This window comes from Didymella exigua (genome assembly GCF_010094145.1).
Source record: "Didymella exigua CBS 183.55 unplaced genomic scaffold M421scaffold_15, whole genome shotgun sequence".
In the NCBI taxonomy this organism is placed as follows: Eukaryota; Fungi; Ascomycota; class Dothideomycetes; order Pleosporales; family Didymellaceae; genus Didymella; species Didymella exigua.
The window spans coordinates 140,272-159,855 of NW_022984789.1; the positions used below are offsets into that span (position 1 = coordinate 140,272).

A 19,584-nucleotide genomic window follows, 5' to 3' on the forward strand; every position below is an offset into this window, starting at 1 on the left:
GCAGCCCGGCCTGTTCTAGTCCACGCTGCTGTGCGCTCGCTCCGCCTGCACTGCTGGCGCTAGTCGCCGCCTGTTTCGGACTCGGCGCGCTCGAGTGCAGCGTTGGCGTCGCAGCCAGCCACCGTTCGTTGCGTGCCTTGTTTACTGCCAGACGGCTAGACTGCTAGAGCGCCCGTTGACAGGCGAAACACCTGCAGGTCGCACTGCTCAACATCAACACGCTCGCAACACGCGCCGATCGCTCGTTCGCTCCTTTCGTCCCCGTTTGCATGGCCTAGTACTTTCCTTCAATCGCCTTCATGCCACTGCTGCACTCGCTGCACTCGCACTCGACCACCGCGTAACATCCCACCTCCGTCACTCGTTCCGGCGCATCGACGGCGCATCGACGGCGCATCCGCTCGCACAAATGGGCGTGGTCATCAACCCGGAGCCCGCGGCCCTCCCCGCAGCGGACCTGTCGCTGTTCCACACCACAGACGAGCTGCTCTCCAACTCGCCCGTCCTGATCTTCTACGGGCCAACCTCCACTGCCGCGCCGACCACCAACTCGCGCATCCAGACCCACGTGTTTACCCCAGCCGGCCTGTCGAGCTACGCACGGCTCATCATTTCGCCCACCGCCTCGTTCTACAATGCCGTCACGTGCCTGCCGCGCGAGGAGCAGGGCGACGAGATATGCCGCGGGCTGGCTTTCAGTCTCTACAAGTACTTCGTCGAGCTGCCCGCCGAAGTGAAGAATGCATGGGAGCGCCGCTACAGCACGAGGGCCAACATGCACATGGCGCCTGCGCTGTTCACCGAGCAGCACGCGGCTATTGTCGCTGCCAAGATGGTCAAGGTCGAGAACGTGGGAGACGTCATCGTGGATGTGCGCCATGCACTGGGAGAACAAAGCCTCTCGTGGGTGGACATGGATGTCGTGCTGCCGCGAGGAAGTGTAAAGAAGGCGGATCTGCGGGAATCGGCTCAGTTCGAGGAGCCAGATGACGATGCGCTCGAGCAGCAGTATGGATCGTACGCGCCAGTAATCAGACTCTTCGGAGAGTCCACCTTCCTCCCCACATCTCGTCTTCGCCGCGCACCATCGAAAGCCAGTCAGCTCAGTCGATCACAGTCGTTCTCGAGGAAACAAAAAGAGTCGCTCAGGCGTGAGATGTGTGAGCTGCTGGACACGGAGGAAAACTACGTTTGCAAGGTTCACGATCTCGTCAACAACGTCGCAGTCGAGTTTCGCAAAAAGGCTAGGCATAGGTCGTCCTCGAGCAGTAGTCCCAACGAGCAGACGCTGCAAGGCTTGTTCCCTCCCAGCCTGGACAAGATTCTCGAGGTCAACTCGAACTTCTTAGAGGAACTGCGTGTCATCCTGGAGGAGACCGAGAATGGCGCAATCCAGGATATCGAGGAGACCACAGACGACGTTTTCATCGCTCCACTGCGGGGTCAGAAAGATCCGGCAGATGTTACTGGAGCAGCACGGGTTGCGAAAGCACTCGTCGAGTGGTTCCCCAAGTTTGGCGATTGCTATACTGACTACATGGCTGCACATGGCGACTTCTCACAACTGCTAAAGGCCTTCACCAAAGAGCCTGCTTCCAGCTTTTCCAAGAGAGTATACGAGACTGGTGAACAACGACTCACATCATTACTAATCGAGCCTGTCCAACGTTTGCCTCGCTACAGCCTCTACATCGACCAGATCGTCAAGCAGCTCCCAGTGAGGCACCCAGCGCTCAAGACGTTCCTGAAGGCTAGAGACGTCATTTCCGAGATATGCTCAAGAGAGGGGTCTACAGCGCATCAGATGAAGATCGTCGATCGTCTGCGCAAGATGGTGTATCAATGGCCGACATCATTCAGACCTCAAGGGAGATTGATTACTGCCATTGATGTTGTAGAACTGGCACCACCCTATCATGGCGAGCTCAGCGGTCCTTCGACTATACCAGGGATCTTCGTCCTCTTCTCGGACTTTCTCGTGATCTTACACAAGCCGAACGATTGCACAACAAGTGCACGCGGTCTGATGACTGACTTGGACAGCCCAAAGCTTAGCGACGCCGCCGACGAGTCTGAGCTGGTCTATTATCAGCATATCGGATTGTCCGAAGTCTTTGTGAGCGAGCACGCAGAATCCAGTATAATCCAACTCTTGTCGCCAGCTCCTCGCACAATCCAGCTGGGACGACCACCGACGCCAGATCGAACAAATGTCGGCATTCGTATGTACTACGTGCAAGGTGCTTATGAGGGCCGCGCGCAAAGAGTTATCGAAGACATCACTAAAGCCAGAATCGAAGGACGCTTTTCTGAGGCAGAACGAGAGAGCTACAAGTGGGAGGTGCGAAGCCGACCTGGTGATCTCAATTTGTTCTCTTCTGTCACCGAGGACAATGTCGATGGTCCCCCTGAGGGTCGCCGAGAACCTGCGAAGATCCAGATTCTGGTTGAAGCGCCGAAGCTCTCACAGCCTATCGAAGTGGGTTACGATGGCATTGAAGTGGTCGTCAAAATCTCCGTCTTGGACAACGGCTTTTACCTCATGGACATCAATGGGCTGAACGGCTACCTTGCCCGGGACAAGCTTACCAAAGTCGAGTTCCTGCCTGTCCTGACCAAACGACTTGCGAACTACTTTCAACAACGCAACAACATCAAGAACCCCGCTCTATCTGAGGCTTACCTCTTACGAAACCAGCTGATTCTCCAGTCGCTGAAGCTCCAGATCACGTATCTAGAAGAATGGAATGAAAGGAAGAGTCGACCTGCTTCCCCTCTGAAGTCGCTCAGCAACATCTTCGGCGCAAGTGTTGGCAGAGATGGTAGCGGACGAAGGCTTCAGCGCAATGCGCCTACCTTGGGCGACATCCCACGCATGGCGCCTCCACTCCAGCTCGTACCAACGCGTACACAGAGCCGCGATGGGCCCAGCTCAAGACCAACCTCGTCAAGGAGTGGCTTTGAAGAGCTGCAACAAGTGGACTCTCTGACAAAACTGGAAGACTCATTGGCGAACATCACTATGGCTCTGTCAGCTCGCAAGGGTAACATCGTGGGCAGGTCCGTTCGCGCCAGAGTGGTTGCAGATGAGCTTGTGGTCAATGAGCTGTACAACTCGCTACTGGAGGCTCCTTCCAATCTCGACCTCGCCTCACAGTCCTCCATTGACGTACTTTTCGCCGTGTTCGACAAGTTCCTCAACGTTGCTTGGAAAGAAAGAATGGGCCCAGTTCTGTCCCACGCCACTTTCGTGTCTCTGCAGATGCGGTCAGACAGCATGTACCCTGGAGAGTTCGAGGAGTACTTCCGCGCAACGTTCAACAATCTTGCACCTCACAACCAACGGGCAACTCGAGTCATTGTTCAGCTACTGGCGGAGTTGCTAGATGGTACCAGCAACGATGGAGATCGAGGCATACTAACAGCTGCGTTCGCTGAGATGATTGTGCCTGCCGGGAACGCCAATGATTTCATATCATTGATAGACCGTCTCGTCCAGGACATGGATGCACTGTTCCCTGCCGAGACCCCAGGCTTGACAGCGAACTTCGGATCCGTGGACTCGAAGAGTCGTCATAACGGCGGTGGCTCTGTCAACTCTTCTCTGAGACGGCGATTCGGTTTCGGCAACTTGTCGCGAGAAAACAGCAAGTCCGAAAACGAATCGAAGGTCAGCTCGCTCTGGCGATCACTTAGCAAGAACAGTCATAGCCAAGAGAATTTCGCTGCCAGCGTGTCCAAGCAGGGAAGCCAGTCAGTCGGCCGATCCAACTCCATCGACAATGGCCGCCACTCACCGAAACGACCATCTTCACGCGATCGTCCAACAGTCCTCGGCGCCTTCCAGTATGACAGTGGAAGTCAGACTAACCGCTCTTTCCTCGGGGCCATCAACGAGATCCCACCTTCCAAGCTAGCAGTCCCCGTCCAGTCCCGCAGGAAGCGCCGCTCATCGTTAAGTGATCTCAAAGAGCTCAACTTTCAAGTCGACGACGCACCTGCTTGGTCATCGCAGACTCCTCGTAGGCCCGACTCAACTATGCCGAGGAAGCGAGAGAGCCGAGACAAACGAGAGAGTGTTTCTCCTCCGCGCACGCCCTTGCGCACCGCCGTGTCTGCTCACAAACACACATCCTCCATTCCAGGTCCCATGCGATTGGGCTCGCCGATGATAAGGAAAGAGAACGAGCAGCCTGCGCCGCCGGTTGCAAGAAGAGGCAGCATACAGCCTGAGTCAAGACCCCTCCAGACTTTCACTCGCAGGGGCAGCGTCCAGCCACCTACACCATCCACTCCTAGACGGGAGAGCAAAGATGAGGTCACCATCAAGTCTTTTGCACAATCAACATCGGGACACTCCAGACGGCGTGGAGAGTCCACCACTGCGATACCTTCTCTCCGGCCGATCTCTGGTTCCATTGCCGGTTTGTCCGAACGTACAGGCTCCGGGAACCCGGTCAGACTACCTCCGTCCACACCTCGCTCCCCCATCAAAGCTGTTGCACCCGCACCAGTCCTCAACGGCAGTACTACCGGCACCATTTCGACGGTCTCGACAGGCACCCCGCGTAGACTTCGTATGCAATCACCACAGAAGCTGCGTGAGCGACTGCAGACCCAGCAGAAAGACATCGAAAGCGCATCGCAAGACTTGCAAAACGTTCTGGCCGACATTGGCAATGAATTGAATGCTAAGAGCACCCCGCGCCTCCACCCCCAAACTTCTGCTCCTTCGCTGGGTTCGGGCACGCCTAGCAAAGCACAGTCTATGACACTGGAAGCTCGGATAGCGGCTCTGGAGAAGCAGTGCAAGGCAACGCTTGATGCCCTGTCGACTCGTGCGACCACCATCTCAGCAGATGTCACCACGTCTCTTCAAGTCTCCGAGGCACGCGTCAAACAGCTCGACCAGCTCTACCGTGACTCGAACGCCGAGAACGAGGCATTGTACGCACGCTTCAACGAGGAGCTCGAAAAGGCAACAAGCAGTGTACGCCGAGGCAAGGTCGGTGAGGAATTCGATCGCCGGTTCAGGGCTAGCGAGGAAGAGGCGGCAAGGCTGAGGAAGGAGAATGCGAGGCTCAAGAGGGAGGTTGCAGGACTGAAGGCGCAGATCAGGGAGTGAGTGAGTCGCACTCACCGCCCCACTGTCTTTTTCCTTCACCTCGCTCTATGCGCACAGACAGCTCGATTGACACATAGCAGGTGGCTTCCGTCCATCAGCTTGTTCGCAGTACAGTTCGTTCTCGATTACCAGGTTCCTCTCGCCTCGACTGTCGATGTAGTCACCAAGGGCGCCTATCTGGCCCTACACCACATCAGGACCGCCCTCGCATTGATCTTCGAGTGTCCCAAGATCGTCCTGTTACTTTTACTCAGTCCTTTTCTGGTACTGTCTGGAAGGCGTCGCATTGGAGGAAATAGCATTGCTTGGAGTATTAATGACAGAAGCATTGGTCAGCAAGCTTAAGCGGGTTTATCATTGCAGGAGTTCTAGCATCTTGGAGCAGGGCATTATACCATTTGCATATTCAACGGAAACAATCAACAGCTTTGCTGCTAACTTGCCTCCTGAGTCGAAGGGTTTTAACTTGAGGCCACTCTAGATGTTCGTGCATGCCTCGCTTCCCCTCGCTACTGCTCCGCGGCTGTACCGGTACCGGTACGCTGAAAACGGATGGTCCTCCAACTTCGCCTCACCCATCTGCACCACAACACCTCCACGCCGTCATCGCAGAGAGATGGTCCGCATCAATAGGCTGGGGCGACTGTCAATCGAGCGGTTTCGAGTTTGGTTGCTGCGCCATGCTGTGTAAATTCGATACACGTATGTCGCAGTTGACTGCCAGTCGAGGAAACTTTGTGCCGGTCAGGCACAGAGGCTGATTCTCGCCGTACCCATTTGTCAGGGACTGCTCCCACACATCAGGCTGAGGACGTACTGGATAATATGTAGCGTCCAGGGGTATGGTCATAATGCGGGGGCTATTGCGACCTGTTGCTTACATGCATGTTCGCATCAGGCTGAGTTTCTCCCAGTCCATGCTTCTTTCCTGATCTCATTCTCCGCCATACTTCCCTTCCTCCCTCTCTTTTTTCTTTATGCTTCTGCATAATATTGCGCCAGCTGTACTTGTACTATCTAATGTTGTCGACCGAGCGACGAGCTGGCGAGTGTGAGCGCGATGGATGCCCAAAGGGCTCTTCCCAAGTCTACTACTGCATTGATTGCGCTACCCGATTGTGCAAACCATGCTGGCCGCTCTATCAGCCGCACACCAACAACAGGAAAGGACGCGATGGCCTGGAGCATGAGAGAACGCAACACCAGATATTCACGAAATTGAGAGGCATTCTCGAGCCAGACTATGATGAAGAACAGCTGGAAGAATTACTTGGCGACGACTTGTCCACGACCTGGTTTGGTGCGGTCTATTGCCCAGTTTTTGGGGAGAATAGGAGTGACTAACGTTCTTACAGGCGTCCGTCGGAACAAGAATGGGCAACCGCTATTCGTCGACTATGACACGTTCTCTACCGTCACGAGCGGACCATCGTCGACGATTGATCGCACGAAAAGATACCCGCAGTTGGCGTCATTTGTTGGGCAAACAAGTAGGCAGCTTCGGAAGCCCATCATCTACATTCCTCTGACTGTTTGGCAGACGCGGGAAAGAGTACGTTGATCAAGATGTTGATCCGCCGCGGCAAAGAAGAACAATTGAATGCCTCGCTCTCGTATCCTACGCCTATCGCCGGGTCCAACTTGCACGCGCACACGCCCACATCCGCCGATGTCCACCTATATGTGGACCCTGTATTGCATCATGACAGAACACCTTTGCTGTACGCAGATTGTGAGGGCTTCGAGGGCGGGGAAAAGCCACCACTAGGTGCATTTGACCATCGAGCATCCGCTACGAACGGCCACATTCAATGCGACCGACTATCTCCAGGTCGCCCGCGCTTACTACAATGGGCAAACGGGGATGAAAAAAGATCCAGATCTTATGCAGTGAGACACCTGTATCCGCGGATCCTATACACCTTCTCAGATGTCGTTGTGTTCGTACTACGCGATTCTAAGTCCGTACAACCCAACCCCTGCTTGACACCTCCCCATCATAGCTAACATCTCCAAAGAACGTTCGAGACTACCGCACTGCGCCTGTTATTAGAATGGGGCAAAGCATCGCTAGAAACATCTGTCAATCAACCAACCCTTCCACATGCCATCATTGCGCTTAACAACACAGAGATAGGAGTGTCATCCGACGAGTGGGATGTATCGAAGGCTACTGAAAGTCTGTTGCGCGCGAATGAAGACTGCCTGGACGCTCTTAATGGACAGCGAGACTTCATCAAAGTTGCGAAAGACTGGAGAAGCAAAGGACGGGAGATTGATAACGTCCTCGATCTAATCTGCTGTTACTACTCAACCTTCACTGTTGTACGAATACCGACCAAAGGACGGTACCAGCTTCTCGAGGAGCAAATCTGGAAGCTCCACGAAGTGATCTCTAACGCTTGCGATTCTTCGTTTCAAGCCAAATTGAAGGCACGGATGTTGTTGCATGCAGATGAGCTAGACATCTACCTTCAGTCAGCATACACACATTTCGCACTTCCAAGTGGTCTTGTAGATCCTTTCAACTTCATGAAGGTATCCCTGAAGCACAACCCAATACCCACGGACTTCAAAGGTCACATACTTCAACTTGCCCTCTCCATTCGATCACGATTTCCCGCAATGAAAAGCGAGAGAATATTTCACCTTCTAGGCGATCTGGTGGCTTCATGCATCATGCTGGATTGTACTCGACATCGAAAAGGTAAATCAAACCCTCACCATCGAACGCTCATTCTGATTACACCCAGGACGCCCGCAAGACATGTTTGCTGAGTACCAGGACTCGTGCAGTGAAGCGCTTGAGGAGTTCTGTGATTTGTACACACCATGCGAGTACAAGTGCGGAAAAGAGGTCTGTGTCAATGTCGCGTCCGCTCACCTTCCAAAAGGGCACCAGAACACCAAAGGTAAGTGGATCGGGGACGGCCGTTTCAGGTCGAAAATCCAACCTGAGCGCTTCTGGCCGATCTGGAGAGACGAAATTCGCAAAGCTCTCGTAGAGTTCGATAACGAGTTGCAGAGTGTGTCGTCAGACGATGCTAAAACGGTCTCGGCAGAAGAGCTTCTGAATGACATTCACAGCAAAAGAATGACTCGACTGTATGATGCGCTGGGCTCTGCAGACAAGTTTATCAGTCATACGACCTGTCTGTGTTGCCTCATACAGGCACCTCTGCATACGCTACCGTGCGGCCATACTCTCTGCTCACGATGTGTTCGTTCCTATGGCGTTGCTGTCCGCGGATCATCGAAAAGCAGCAGTGTCCTCGATATGGAGTTTTGTCCTCTCCATTCTGAATTGGACATTTGGCCAAGCCCATATTACGTCCGGTTCAAACCCGAACATGCTGGTGTGCGCCTGTTGTCGCTCGATGGGTAAGTGCCAGTTTACATTGTTAGCTCCGTCTGCTCTTTCTGAGCAGTCGAACGCTCTGTCCAGCTGGATTTGGACCCTAATGGAATCCGGCGCTAACTTAAGCAGAGGCGGTATGCGTGGTATTGTAGAGCTCGAAGTGCTTCGAGCTGTGCAAAAGCAGCTTGGCGATCATATCCCAATACAGGCCTTCTTTGACCTGATTGTGGGTACTAGGTTAGCTTGTGGACTTTGCAAGATTGACGAGATTCTGCTAACATTTCACGAGCACGGGCGGTATCATCGCTCTTGGATTTGGTGTCAAGAATTGGTCCATCAAGCAGTGCACTGAGACGTTCCTCAATCTGTGCGATAAAGCGTTCTCGAAGCGCAAATTGCAAAGCATTTCATTTTTGAGGCACTTTGTCACCCTTCGACATGCTTCGAAATACGAAACCACTCCGCTGCGAGAAGTCTTGAAGGACATTTTTGGGGACCAACCTCTCTTCGGCAGTGATGGCAAAGCAACCACTGCACCAGCACCAAAGGTCGCCGTGACCGCGACGGATGGGTCTGGCAAGAGAGCCATCGTGATTGCAAATTACAATCGCAGAGACGATGTGCGAAAGAAGCAACGCAAGTTGTACTACGACTTTCTCAGGCCAGACGACCCAAATCTAGAGTTGCAGATTTGGGAAGCTGCCGCGGCAACGTCGGCCGCACCATCCTACTTCAAACCATTCATACACGAGCCGACGGAACGGACATACCTTGACGGCGCCCTGTATCATAACAATCCAGTCCGCTTGGTTCGTAGTGAGGCGCAGCTACTGTGGCCTGATGTGGCCAATGAACACCCCGACATTCTTCTGTCAATCGGAACTGGCCAAGAAAGGCGTGGAACGAAGAGTCATGATCCTCTATACGATTATGAAATTTCTCAATCGAAGCACAGGTGGGATTCAAGAGTACTTGTAGCATCTACGTCACCTACTAATTGAAGCTAGACAACAAATGTCTGATACCAGGAGTTCGACTAAGAAAAGTGGTTTCACGTTTATGGGATTCAAGCAAATCCTCACTGCAATGGTAAGCTCCCCTCAACTATGTAATGTCTTCTCTCGCTGAAATGGTGTTACAGCACAGTCGTTTCGATAATATCTTACATGCCGAAAATGCGTGGCTGGATTTCTGCGAAATTGCCACCACCGATGAGAACGCCTTTCGATACGTGCGCATCAACCCTGAGCTCAGCAACGCACCAAGCCTGGATGATGTAGCTCAAATCAAAGGTGTTCAAACTGCTACACGCAATGCTTTGGAGAGGCCCGAGAACCGGGCTCGGGTCAAAAGGGTGGCGCACATGTTGGTAGCGAGTTCTTTCTACTACGAGCGGACCAACGTGCCTAGAAACGTGTACAACGGATACGCATGTACAGGTATGTTCAATTACTCTCACATTGGCCTGTTCATGTACTAATTTGTGTAGGAAAGATCTGCTGCCGATTTGAGGATGAGTCGGATGAACTTCGTGCGTTTGGTGATTACCTGCGGAAATTGCAGACGAAGGACTTCCAATTAAAATTCGAGATAGAAAACGTCACTGAGCAAAGAGTCGTTGAGATTGTAAGATTTTGGTACGATCTCTGCTGATCTTGCTAACATACAACGACACAGGTTGAGCTGTCTACACTTGTCATTTCGCACATGAGAGATATCGCTTCTTTCTCGTTACCTGCACCCGCTATCCACGTGCGGGATAAGAATGAAAAGATCGGAATCTCACTGCTATTGCCAGGAAGGTCGCCTACCTCTGAGCGATACATGATTAGCGGTTTCCCACGTGCGATCATGACTGAGGACAGAGTGTTAGGTAAGTTGTGCACGGTACAAATCGGGAAATCAGGGCACCTCCTAATTTAAGCGCGATCAGAACCCACTCCAGAAGTGCCAACTAGTACGGGCAGGTCGATTGGAAAGAGTTCAAGGCTCTCTGAGGGCACCCAACGTAGTGTTGAACTTAGCGGCGGTCGGTCACGACTGCAAACTTCCAGGCGCAATGCATCTGACCCTGAAGTGCGCTTTCCGCCCACCGAACTAGCCAGCGAACGAGACCTTCGCTCTGAACTCTCTGATGGACCCACAATATCTGCGCGGCGTGAACATACCAGAAGCAATCTGCACCTAGACAGGTCAAACATAGCTGGTTCTAGTGAACCGGAAATGACTCCGAAGGTACATAAGGACTTCGAAAAGAGCTTTGAGATTGGCCCGATACAGATCAGAGCGCCAGTAGAGCTGCCTCTGACAGCTCCTGGCCCCAGAGATCCCGCCTTCGCCGAGCTGCGTACCTTAGAGACAAGATCCAAGTACCAACAGAGAAGCGAAGCATCGGCCCCTGTCGCTGAAGCAAGCAGAACTTTCGTGTCTCCTTCGGGCTTAGGACGAGCCAGCGACGCTTCAACACATGAAATGCATGACCAGTACACACAAGACAGGGCTGAGCGTTTGAGGCCAGCCGTCTGCAGTACCTTCGATGATCTAGCTGGGGCACGCAGAGACACACCGTATCAATTCTCTACTACTACTGAACCTGCGACTTCTCGAGACGCGGACAGACATCAGACCCTCAGACGAAATCGTCTTCACGCAAACACCGCTCGCAAAGCACTACCCGAGCCAGACCCTTTAAGTCAGTACGTGGGTGCTACAAAACTTCCAGAGCGGGAGCATAGCAAACCGCCACTCAGCTTCGCTGCGAAACAGCGTCTTTCACAAAGCACTTCGACATCTTCACGGTCTCAGCCCCGATTGCTCGAGTCACGTTTGCAGTACATGTCATCCGCGTCAACCATCAGTTCCGTTGCCTCAGATGGCTCTGAGATGAGTACATCAGATTCGATCAACGAGGAAGCTTACGAACAGAGAGCGACAGAGCGGGCAGAAAAAGCACAACTCAGAATGATGATTTCGAATTCTTCATTGGCGTTTAGTGACATCGGTTAAGACAGAACTTGCAGATTAGGGCCTTCAGTTATCTACAAACATCTGTTTGTAGCCACAGTTATCTAGATAGCCGACATCTATGGCAAAACGGGCGAGGGCGCACGGGTGCACCATCTCTCTCGCGCCAGCGTGACTTTCCCGAGCGGCTTTCTGGCTGACAGTTCTTAGTTACCGCAAGGCAACAAACATATCATGATATATCGTTGTACTCTACATAAGCCAGCGAGTTCGAGCATTGACACTCCGAGAGCACTCGATACTTGTAAACTCAGCAATATTGCCGTCCCATCCGCATCTTCTACCCACTGACCCAAACAATCGAAAACAACAGAGCAATAGATCCGCAGACCGCCAACACCATCGGCCCAGCCAGAATCCCCACGGGCAATCCCTCAGTCGTGAACTGTGCTACCACCCCCATGGTGAAGTTTTTCTCCGCCTCTCTCAGCGCAATCTCAGTCCAGTTCCCACACGCCGTGTTCAAAGTCTTATCTGCAGTCAGGACCGGCAGCTTCCTGATCGCGGCATCCATCATGCGCGCATTGTAGATGGTGCCCGTGCTGGACTTTTGAAGGAGGACAGTTCGGTATGTGCCGTTAGCGCCGATGGTCGACATGTTGGCTGTGCGCTCGTAGTCGAGACATAGATCTGCCTGTGAAGGTGTGGCGGAGACTTGTCGGACTTCAACCTGGCTTTGCTCTTGGGCGACGGAGGGCTTCGGACCGGGTACGGCTGCCGACAGGTGCAGGAGGGAGAGGAAGAGGAGGATGCTTGTGAACAGGGAGGACAGCATGGTGACTGGCTCTCGGCTCTTTCGACTTCGAGGTCTAGTATTAAGGCAAGTGACCGGCACTTGTTTCTGGATAGCTGAGTGGTGGCTTGGAAATGACTGTATGCCCAAGGCAACAAGGACAAAAAGAAAGGCGAACAAGGACCGAGGAAATCAGGCCACACCCAGGACTATATGAGGCTGCCACGGATTGGATCGTTCATGCGCATGCTGCGCTGCGACGTGGATTGCTGGATGTGGTGATCTTGAACCTGTACGTGTCTCAAGTCACATGGGGCTTTAAGCGCCCTGCTACTGCTAGTTGTGTACTCCAATACGCTGCTATGTGGGCTCCGAAGATACGCCGCTTCTTATTTTAACTTTGACCACACCAATAGATTCGTTTTGTGCCACTTCTTCCTTCTCAGTGGCTGGGCGGCAAACACGAGGGCGAAGGATGAAGTGGCGTTGGGGAGAGAGGTGAAGAAGAGTCAACACGGACGGGGCCGCGGTTATGGTGCGGAAAGAGTGGCAGCCGCGCACAGACGTTTCAATGCTAGGCAGGGGGCTGCGAACTGCTGCGAGATGGCAGATGGCAGATGTCATCAAGTCAAAAATCGCGTTCTTCACGTACACGTATTGGCACAGTCATTCGGTAGAGGTAAGTGGACTTTAATTTGCTCATACCATGCGTCTCGATGGTGCGACCTCTTCGCTCACCGTCAACGCGGGGCTTTTCCCTGTGCTTGCTTCTTCTCCGAAGTCATTGTAGTAATACGACTTCTGCTCTCCGCTCGGCAGCTTTGTCAGACCTTCTTGACTAGCAGTGCTTTTCAACGAAGTTGGTCGACCCATTTCGAAGCCCTGTACTCGATCTTGGTGTGTGATGTGAACCTCCTTTGTGACGAATATTGCATTCCAATTAGTCACCACTATCGGCCAGAAGATGGGCATCGAGGCGCATATGATGGCAAAGTCGACTTCTAGGCATGAGATGATCAAGACCTCGGGGTACCACCTGTGTAATATTAGGACCAAAGTCGATGGAGAGAGGCAAGTGGACATACCAAGTGAAATCAAAGCCCTTCATGGCCTCCGCGCTATGCTTGAATGTGCTCCAGAGACGGAGAACAGCCATGAGCACGACCAGGAAGCCCACAGCAAACAGTCCGATCATCGCCAGTATCTGCTTCTTCCTGAGTCCCGGCCTGAAGAACTCAGTGAGCGGGATGAGGAAGATGACAACGTCGAAGAACATGTTCGTTCCTGCAAAGATGTACAGTGTAATCTTGGCTTCGTCCATGGTGCGGTAGCCGAATCCATAGCACTTTGACTGGGCAGTTCGGTGCCAGAACCCAGATACTGGCAGGCAAGGGAACCAGGCGAGGAAGGAGAATGCAAGACCCCAGCAGGCTACAATGAACAATAGGATCATACAGATGTAACGCAGGATACCTTGTCTGAAGAGGCGAAGGTATTGCAATAGCAGTGAGACCTTGATGAGAAAGGTGGTCGTGTGGTAGGCAGCGTTGGTGACATAGAGGTACTTCATCATGACCGGAAGGGTGTTGATAACGTAGATAAGGTGATGACCAAGGCCATACTTGGTGCCTGAGAAATTGTCAGCTCAGTACACATCAGCAGAAAGCGGATATCCGTACCCGCTAGGAATCCTATCACAGAGACCAAGTTGACGATTGACGCTAGGAGGACGAAGAGGTCATCCCACCATGGCTCACGAACGACTCTGATGCGTGTGTGAAGACGAAAGCCCACTGCAACCCAACTCAATAGCTATGTCTGTCAACTCTTGCCCGAACCTGGATGGTACCGCGAGCGACCTACGTGAAATGTGATCGTGACTCCATACATTGTTGCAGGATAGTTCGCAATAGGTCGTGGACCACTTGGATCCGGATATGCTTTGAGCATCTCGCCAAGCATGGCGCTGAGTTCGTCCATGGTGTCGCTCTCCTCGGAAGGGTCTGGAATGGATGTGGAGGAGTAATAGCTCAGAGGAGTATTCAGTCACTAGAATGTAGAGCCGTTGAAATCATAAGCTTTCGGACAGAAAGCATGCGGCGCAGGATACGAACGAGGTCGGCCAAATCTTCCGTACCTCGTGGTCTAGAGGCCGTTCTACCCTTAAGGTGATATACCGCATGGCAGGTGTGGATGCTTGCGAAGCCTAAGGCCTACATGACTCGGCTGAGCCGCGTGAAGAGACATGGGTATCCTCAATGAATCTCACTGAGATGTGAATCTCGTCGCACGATGCCACTAGCAGCTACATCCGCTTCAACTTCAAGGATAGCATGTCGTTGCCCACGGCAAGCCTTGCCCAAATGCAGTCCGGCGCCGAAGTTTCAGACCTATTCTACGCATTCGTTGCCAGCAATCCTTGGTAAATCCACCGGACCATTGGACGATGAATTTTTTTAGGCCAAAGGAGCCAGAACACGGGCTGTATCTACGCATGGTAGATCAGCACAAGGGTAGTGAACTGCTCGCTGCAATTGCCGCTGATGGATGTAGCTGAAGGCCATATGTTATTGTCGAATAGCCGCTCGCACAGCGCCGCGGAGGAAGTCAAAAGGCGTGGTGGCTGCCGTTGGTGCCATGTGGTGTCAAAACACGTCGCTTAACCTTGATCTGAACGGGGCTGCTTTAGGAAGGTACCCCTTGGATCTAGGCGGCCGGTGACATGCCTGCGGGAACGCTGATGAGCTGAAGCTGATCAGGGCTGTGCAAGTACTTGTGAAGACCTTATAGAGGAATGTGAGAGGCTGGATGAATTTTCGTGGTATTAAAGTCGTTCTCTTACCTCACCCTGCAGCAGCACCAGTCACATGGAAAAGTGCTTTCCGCGCGAAGGAACATGATGTCACGAGATTCCTTGGCACCTTCCTACGGCCTCCCTTCCGCATCTAGCTTGCCTCCATTCCTCTCCCGCCATGACCTTCAATTGATTGTGCAGTCTCGGAGAGCTCGAGCGGAGCATCGGCGTGCATGTTCGCGCATCCACACTCATCTCTGCGACCTGAAGCACTGACAGAACGGACCGGGTCCACGAAGACTGCCGAAGACGCGTCCATTAGCGATCGCGCTGGCAAACATCCCACCATGGAAGACAGCCGCGCAAGTCACCCGTAGATACTCTACGAGGAGGACGCTCGCCGCCAGAAGCTACTTTTTATCGACTTTCCTGGTGATAGCTTCTCCGCGTCCTAAAGCCTGGCGGGCGCAGCTAACCTGATTTCCCAAAAGTCCGCAATCGGGTATACGCTATGATCCAACTCGATCTCAACCATTGCAAAGGAAACCACAGCAAAGGCACATGTGAACTATGCCCTGTCCTCATCCATTTTACCATGCGATGCTTTTGGCCAAGAATTCGACACATACGCCGTAAGTAGTTCTGTCTTACACAATGCTGCCGCACCAACCGCATGGAGTCCCGAAGGATGTTTCTCGAGAACAATCGAGTCATTGTGCCGCTCGATATGTGCAACAAGTACAGGGCTACGTTCGGCCGCGCTAACATTGGCGGCGTCTACCTCGGATGCCCGAAGCGACACCTTCTTGGCCAAAGCATCGATCTCATAACGCCCGTCGACGATCATATCAAGTGGAGTCTTGAAAGGGCCCCTTTCCGTAGATCTGAGAAGCCCTGCCAAGAGGAACGCGCTTGCGCGACATCTTCAAAGTGATAAGAACTTGATATATAAAACGGCGCAATTGTTTCGATGTCTTCAACGGCCAGCTGGAAGGTTCTGAACGGACCACATATGAGGCATGTTGAAGGGAACTTGTGGCCAAGATGAGCATGTTCCTTTCATGTCATGCAAGCTACTGAGGCTCACAACTATCAAAGTATGTAAAGTACCATTTACGCCAGATCATCGACCAGACCACCGTCATCATGCTTTTAGACCACCAACGCCTCGAAATGCAGAACAGAAACAGCGATGCTGACATGACGTGCATGAAGTGCACAACTACGACACCCCTCTACTCCTTCATCGTCATATCCTCAAAGTCATCCAACAACTGCTCCATGGGAATAGCCAGCCCCTCGTCCTCCTCTGCCTCATCCTCTGTCTCCATGGCATCCGCATCGCGTTGCGCCTGTTCCTGCTGGGCCTTGTACAGGGCCATGGTGGCCCTGAGCTCAGGATCCTCCTCGACGTCCTGCAGGAACATCTCAAAGTCGCGCTCCATCTTGTCCTGGTCCTGCTTGCGGGGCAGCATCTCGGATTCCTCGCGACCCATGCGCTTGACGCGCCAGTTGCGCTTGTTCTTGTTCTTCTTTGCGCGCTGGTAGTGTTTCTTGACCAGCACGACGTCCGGGATCTTGCTCGCGTGCTTGGTGGACTGCTCCAGCACGTCGAAGACGTCGTTGTTGAAGTTTGTGTTGGCCAGCAGGTAGCCTAGCACGCTGTCGCCCACGTGCAGGATGCCACCCAGGTGGGTCCGGCAGTAGTACGTGGTGTCGTTGGAGCCCATGTCGGAGGCCCGGGCGATGGTTGCTTCGGCCAGGAAGTTGCGTCCAACTTGCTTGCCGAGTGGCTCAATGTCGAGCACGATGAACTCGGTGAGCTCCTGCACGTCGGCCAGCGGGCGGAAGGGCGTGCGCCAGTAGAGCTTTGTGTCGATGTCGGCGGTCTGCAGGGTCGAGGGGTCGAGGAACTGCACGCTGGTGCCGATGCGCGAGCAGAGGCCCAGCGGGGCGATGTTTCCGATCTTCTTTGCCAGCGGGATGGGCAGCACGACCAGGTCGTCCTTGCAGATGGGCACCAGCTCGCACGAGTACGAGAACTTGTAGTTCTTGGTCGAAGTGTGAATGTCGTGGGAGATGAGCTCCTGGGAGTCCTTGATGTTGACGGGCACGACGGCCTTGAGGAAGTCGCAGAAGGCGGTGGCGTGGTTACGCTGCGCGAAGAAGAAGTCGATGCCGTCGTGCACCTCCTTGATGTTGATCGTGTCCTTGTGGGCGCCGTGCTTCAGGATTAGCTGCTCGAGGTACAGGAAAGTCCTCTTGTGCGGGACCTTCTGTCGCACCTGCACGCAGGCCCGCCATGTGTTGTGTGTGTAGCTCTTGGCGCAGTCGGGGCACTGGTGGTAGTTCTGCTTGAACTCGACCTCGAACGTCTGCTGCAGGATGGCGCCCTCGTTGATCTCCGACTGCGCTGTGATCTTGACCTTGATCCTCCTGCTGTGGGGCTCGGTCCAGATGAAGCTGGCGTCAATGATGCGCAGCTTGTTCAGGCCGCGCAGTTTGCGCAGGCACAGGGCAAGCAGCTCGCGTGACTCGGGGGCCGCAACGACCCAGGACGTGGGCGGGGAGAGCCAGCGGTCGCAGTCTCGGCACATGAGCAGGATGGCTTCGCGCTGGACGCCCGTGGTGACGTCGGTCTTGAGCTTGATGCAGTCGTAGCAAAAGGCGCCGGATACTGTGCCGTCTACGGGTGCACCGCAGTCTGCGCAGAGAATCGTTGCGGCGTTCTTCTGCTGAGGCGCAAAGGCCATGCCGCCGTCCATGTCCATGGCTGCGGCGATGCGTAGGGTTTCGGGTATGTGGGTGGGTGGGTGTGTTCGTCGTATATCGGAGGAGGAGAGTGTATCTTCCTAGGGGTCCTCGTCGGTAGGCTGTAAGAAGTGGGTGGCGCGGAGAGATGCTTGTATATACGGTGCGGAGGCAAATGTCTGCTTGCAAATGCGTTGCACCCCCACCAACTTTTTTCGAGCCGCTTCTCAGTCATGACTCTGGCCCCGCCTGCGATAACTAGCTTATCGCCACGTGCTCAGGCGCCGCGTCGGCGTCGACAGGCGTCAACCGCCGACCGAATTCAAGGCAGTCTCGTGCTTTTGCCATCGCCAACTTTCACATCCAGTAAGCGCCGCTATGTCCGTGTCGTCACGATTCGTCTGCAGTGCTTGCAGAGTTGCTGCGAGGAGCGTCGTTGCACCCAGCCCAGCCATCAATGGCTTCGCAATTCGCTCCCCCAAAGCTGCCTATGCCGGGAGGAGTGCCTTCAGCACCAGCGTCTCACGAAGAAAAGACAAGCAGGAACCAACCAACGACGACCCCGAATTCGCATTCATCGATGCCAAAGACCCTGTCGAGACCTTCACAGACGCAAAAGACGCAACTGCTGTACCCGAGTCCGCCCTCCAGCCCGAACATTCGCCATCAGCTATCACCGAGTCCCTGGGCGATGCCGCACCCACACCCTCTCCAGCCGCTGGAGCCATACCATGGTACCTCCGCCAGCAATCTGCACCCCGGGCTCCCGTGCAAGCCGTCTCGATCCCGGACCTGCCCATCAATCCACCCCCGATTCTCGCCGAACTGCTCGAGTACATCGCCGTAACCGCAGGTCTCGACGACCTCACGCTGCTCGACCTGCGCCATCTCGACCCCCCGCCCGCGCTGGGCCCAAAGCTCATCATGCTCATCGCAACCGCCCGTTCGGAGCGCCACCTGCACGTCGCCGCCGACCGCTTCGCGCGCTGGCTGCGCCGCGAGCACGGGCTCAAAGCGAACGCCGCCGGCCTCCTCGGGCGCAACGAGCTCAAGATCAAGCTGCGCCGGAAGGCGAAGCGGATGCGCATGCTGGCCAACGTCGGCGGCACGCTGCCCGAGGGCAACATCGACGACGGGATACGCACGGGCTGGATCTGCTGCACCTTGTCCAAGGTCGACGCGCACCCCGAAGACACGCACATGCCGGGTGACGACGTGGTCGAGTTCGTCGGGTTCCGCGAGGGCAAGCCCGGCGTCAATATCGTGGTGCAGATGTTCACCGAGGAGAAGCGGGCCGAGACCGACCTGGAGACGCTGTGGGGCGGTGTGCTGCGGACAAAGAAGCGGGAGGAGAGGAGTGCGGACGAGCAGCTCGCGGAGCTGGAGCGCGACCTGGAGGATCTAGAGACGGACGATGTAGAGGAGCGAACTGCGAACCTGCGGCAGCAGGCCGCCGACGCGGAAGACGCTGAGAGCAAGCCGCACCAGCAACCTGCAACCCCGATGCAGCAGTTCCGCAGACCGAAGCCGAGCGCGGGCGACGCGTTTCCAGACGCAGCGCAAGTCCCGAGCGCCAAGCAGATGAGAGGCCAGATGCGCAGGCTGCACACCATTGGCCTGGGACCATGAGTCTGGAACGAGGGTGTTTTTGTACCACACTGTACCATATGCAAGATACCCATAGAATCTGGACGTAGACGAGCTGTAAGATATGTAGAAAGAGAAGGCTTTGCAGATATAGTCTCACGACGTCTCGATTCGGTTACCACTTGGACATTACGCTGATTGAACTCGAAACT

The 19,584-nt window shown here is 54.3% G+C and overlaps 6 protein-coding genes across 6 annotated transcripts; 3 read left to right on the forward strand and 3 right to left on the reverse strand.

Moving 5' to 3' along the window:
• The first annotated feature begins 1 nt into the window (after window position 1).
• Window positions 2-5,569, forward strand: M421DRAFT_421066 (uncharacterized protein). Its single transcript, XM_033592702.1, has one exon. It carries the CDS (start codon window positions 410-412, stop codon window positions 5,123-5,125), a length of 4,716 nt encoding a protein of 1,571 aa, XP_033448124.1. The 5' UTR covers window positions 2-409; the 3' UTR covers window positions 5,126-5,569.
• Window positions 5,570-6,145: 576 nt separating this feature from the next.
• M421DRAFT_64081 (FabD/lysophospholipase-like protein) lies at window positions 6,146-10,406 on the forward strand (the record flags this gene model as incomplete). The annotated part of the gene is made up of 10 exons (XM_033596114.1): window positions 6,146-6,425; window positions 6,481-6,615; window positions 6,666-7,086; window positions 7,144-7,832; window positions 7,879-8,506; window positions 8,613-8,720; window positions 8,773-9,468; window positions 9,630-9,922; window positions 9,973-10,109; window positions 10,161-10,406. 10 exons carry the CDS (start codon window positions 6,146-6,148, stop codon window positions 10,404-10,406), a joined length of 3,633 nt encoding a protein of 1,210 aa, XP_033448125.1.
• A 1,039-nt stretch (window positions 10,407-11,445) lies between these two features.
• M421DRAFT_421068 (uncharacterized protein) lies at window positions 11,446-12,725 on the reverse strand. Its single transcript, XM_033592703.1, has one exon. The coding sequence runs from the start codon at window positions 12,280-12,282 to the stop codon at window positions 11,788-11,790; it is 495 nt and encodes a 164-aa protein (XP_033448126.1). The 5' UTR covers window positions 12,283-12,725; the 3' UTR covers window positions 11,446-11,787.
• Window positions 12,726-12,905: 180 nt separating this feature from the next.
• On the reverse strand, window positions 12,906-14,485 carry M421DRAFT_421069 (uncharacterized protein). The gene is made up of 4 exons (XM_033592704.1): window positions 14,104-14,485; window positions 13,920-14,052; window positions 13,326-13,869; window positions 12,906-13,276 (listed from the first exon to the last, which is right to left on the reverse strand). Exons 1-4 carry the CDS (start codon window positions 14,218-14,220, stop codon window positions 12,940-12,942), a joined length of 1,131 nt encoding a protein of 376 aa, XP_033448127.1. The 5' UTR covers window positions 14,221-14,485; the 3' UTR covers window positions 12,906-12,939.
• A 1,465-nt stretch (window positions 14,486-15,950) lies between these two features.
• Window positions 15,951-17,967, reverse strand: M421DRAFT_421071 (nonsense-mediated mRNA decay protein 3). The gene has a single exon (XM_033592705.1). It carries the CDS (start codon window positions 17,803-17,805, stop codon window positions 16,270-16,272), a length of 1,536 nt encoding a protein of 511 aa, XP_033448128.1. The 5' UTR covers window positions 17,806-17,967; the 3' UTR covers window positions 15,951-16,269.
• A 152-nt stretch (window positions 17,968-18,119) lies between these two features.
• On the forward strand, window positions 18,120-19,580 carry M421DRAFT_421072 (uncharacterized protein). The gene has a single exon (XM_033592706.1). The coding sequence runs from the start codon at window positions 18,164-18,166 to the stop codon at window positions 19,412-19,414; it is 1,251 nt and encodes a 416-aa protein (XP_033448129.1). The 5' UTR covers window positions 18,120-18,163; the 3' UTR covers window positions 19,415-19,580.
• The last annotated feature ends 4 nt before the right edge of the window (window positions 19,581-19,584 follow it).

What these genes read in the sequence shown, in the direction of transcription:
- M421DRAFT_421072 (XM_033592706.1), top strand. Translation starts at nt 18,164, where the DNA reads ATGTCCGTGTCGTCACGATTCGTCTGCAGTGCTTGCAGAGTTGCTGCG.
- M421DRAFT_421068 (XM_033592703.1), bottom strand. Translation starts at nt 12,282, where the DNA reads ATGCTGTCCTCCCTGTTCACAAGCATCCTCCTCTTCCTCTCCCTCCTG.
- M421DRAFT_421069 (XM_033592704.1), bottom strand. Translation starts at nt 14,220, where the DNA reads ATGGACGAACTCAGCGCCATGCTTGGCGAGATGCTCAAAGCATATCCG. An exon ending in GAGTCACGATCACATTTCAC is followed by an intron (nt 14,053 to 14,103) that starts GTAGGTCGCTCG and finishes TGACAGACATAG; the next exon opens with CTATTGAGTTGGGTTGCAGT. An exon ending in TGTGATAGGATTCCTAGCGG is followed by an intron (nt 13,870 to 13,919) that starts GTACGGATATCC and finishes ACAATTTCTCAG; the next exon opens with GCACCAAGTATGGCCTTGGT.
- M421DRAFT_421066 (XM_033592702.1), top strand. Translation starts at nt 410, where the DNA reads ATGGGCGTGGTCATCAACCCGGAGCCCGCGGCCCTCCCCGCAGCGGAC.
- M421DRAFT_421071 (XM_033592705.1), bottom strand. Translation starts at nt 17,805, where the DNA reads ATGGACATGGACGGCGGCATGGCCTTTGCGCCTCAGCAGAAGAACGCC.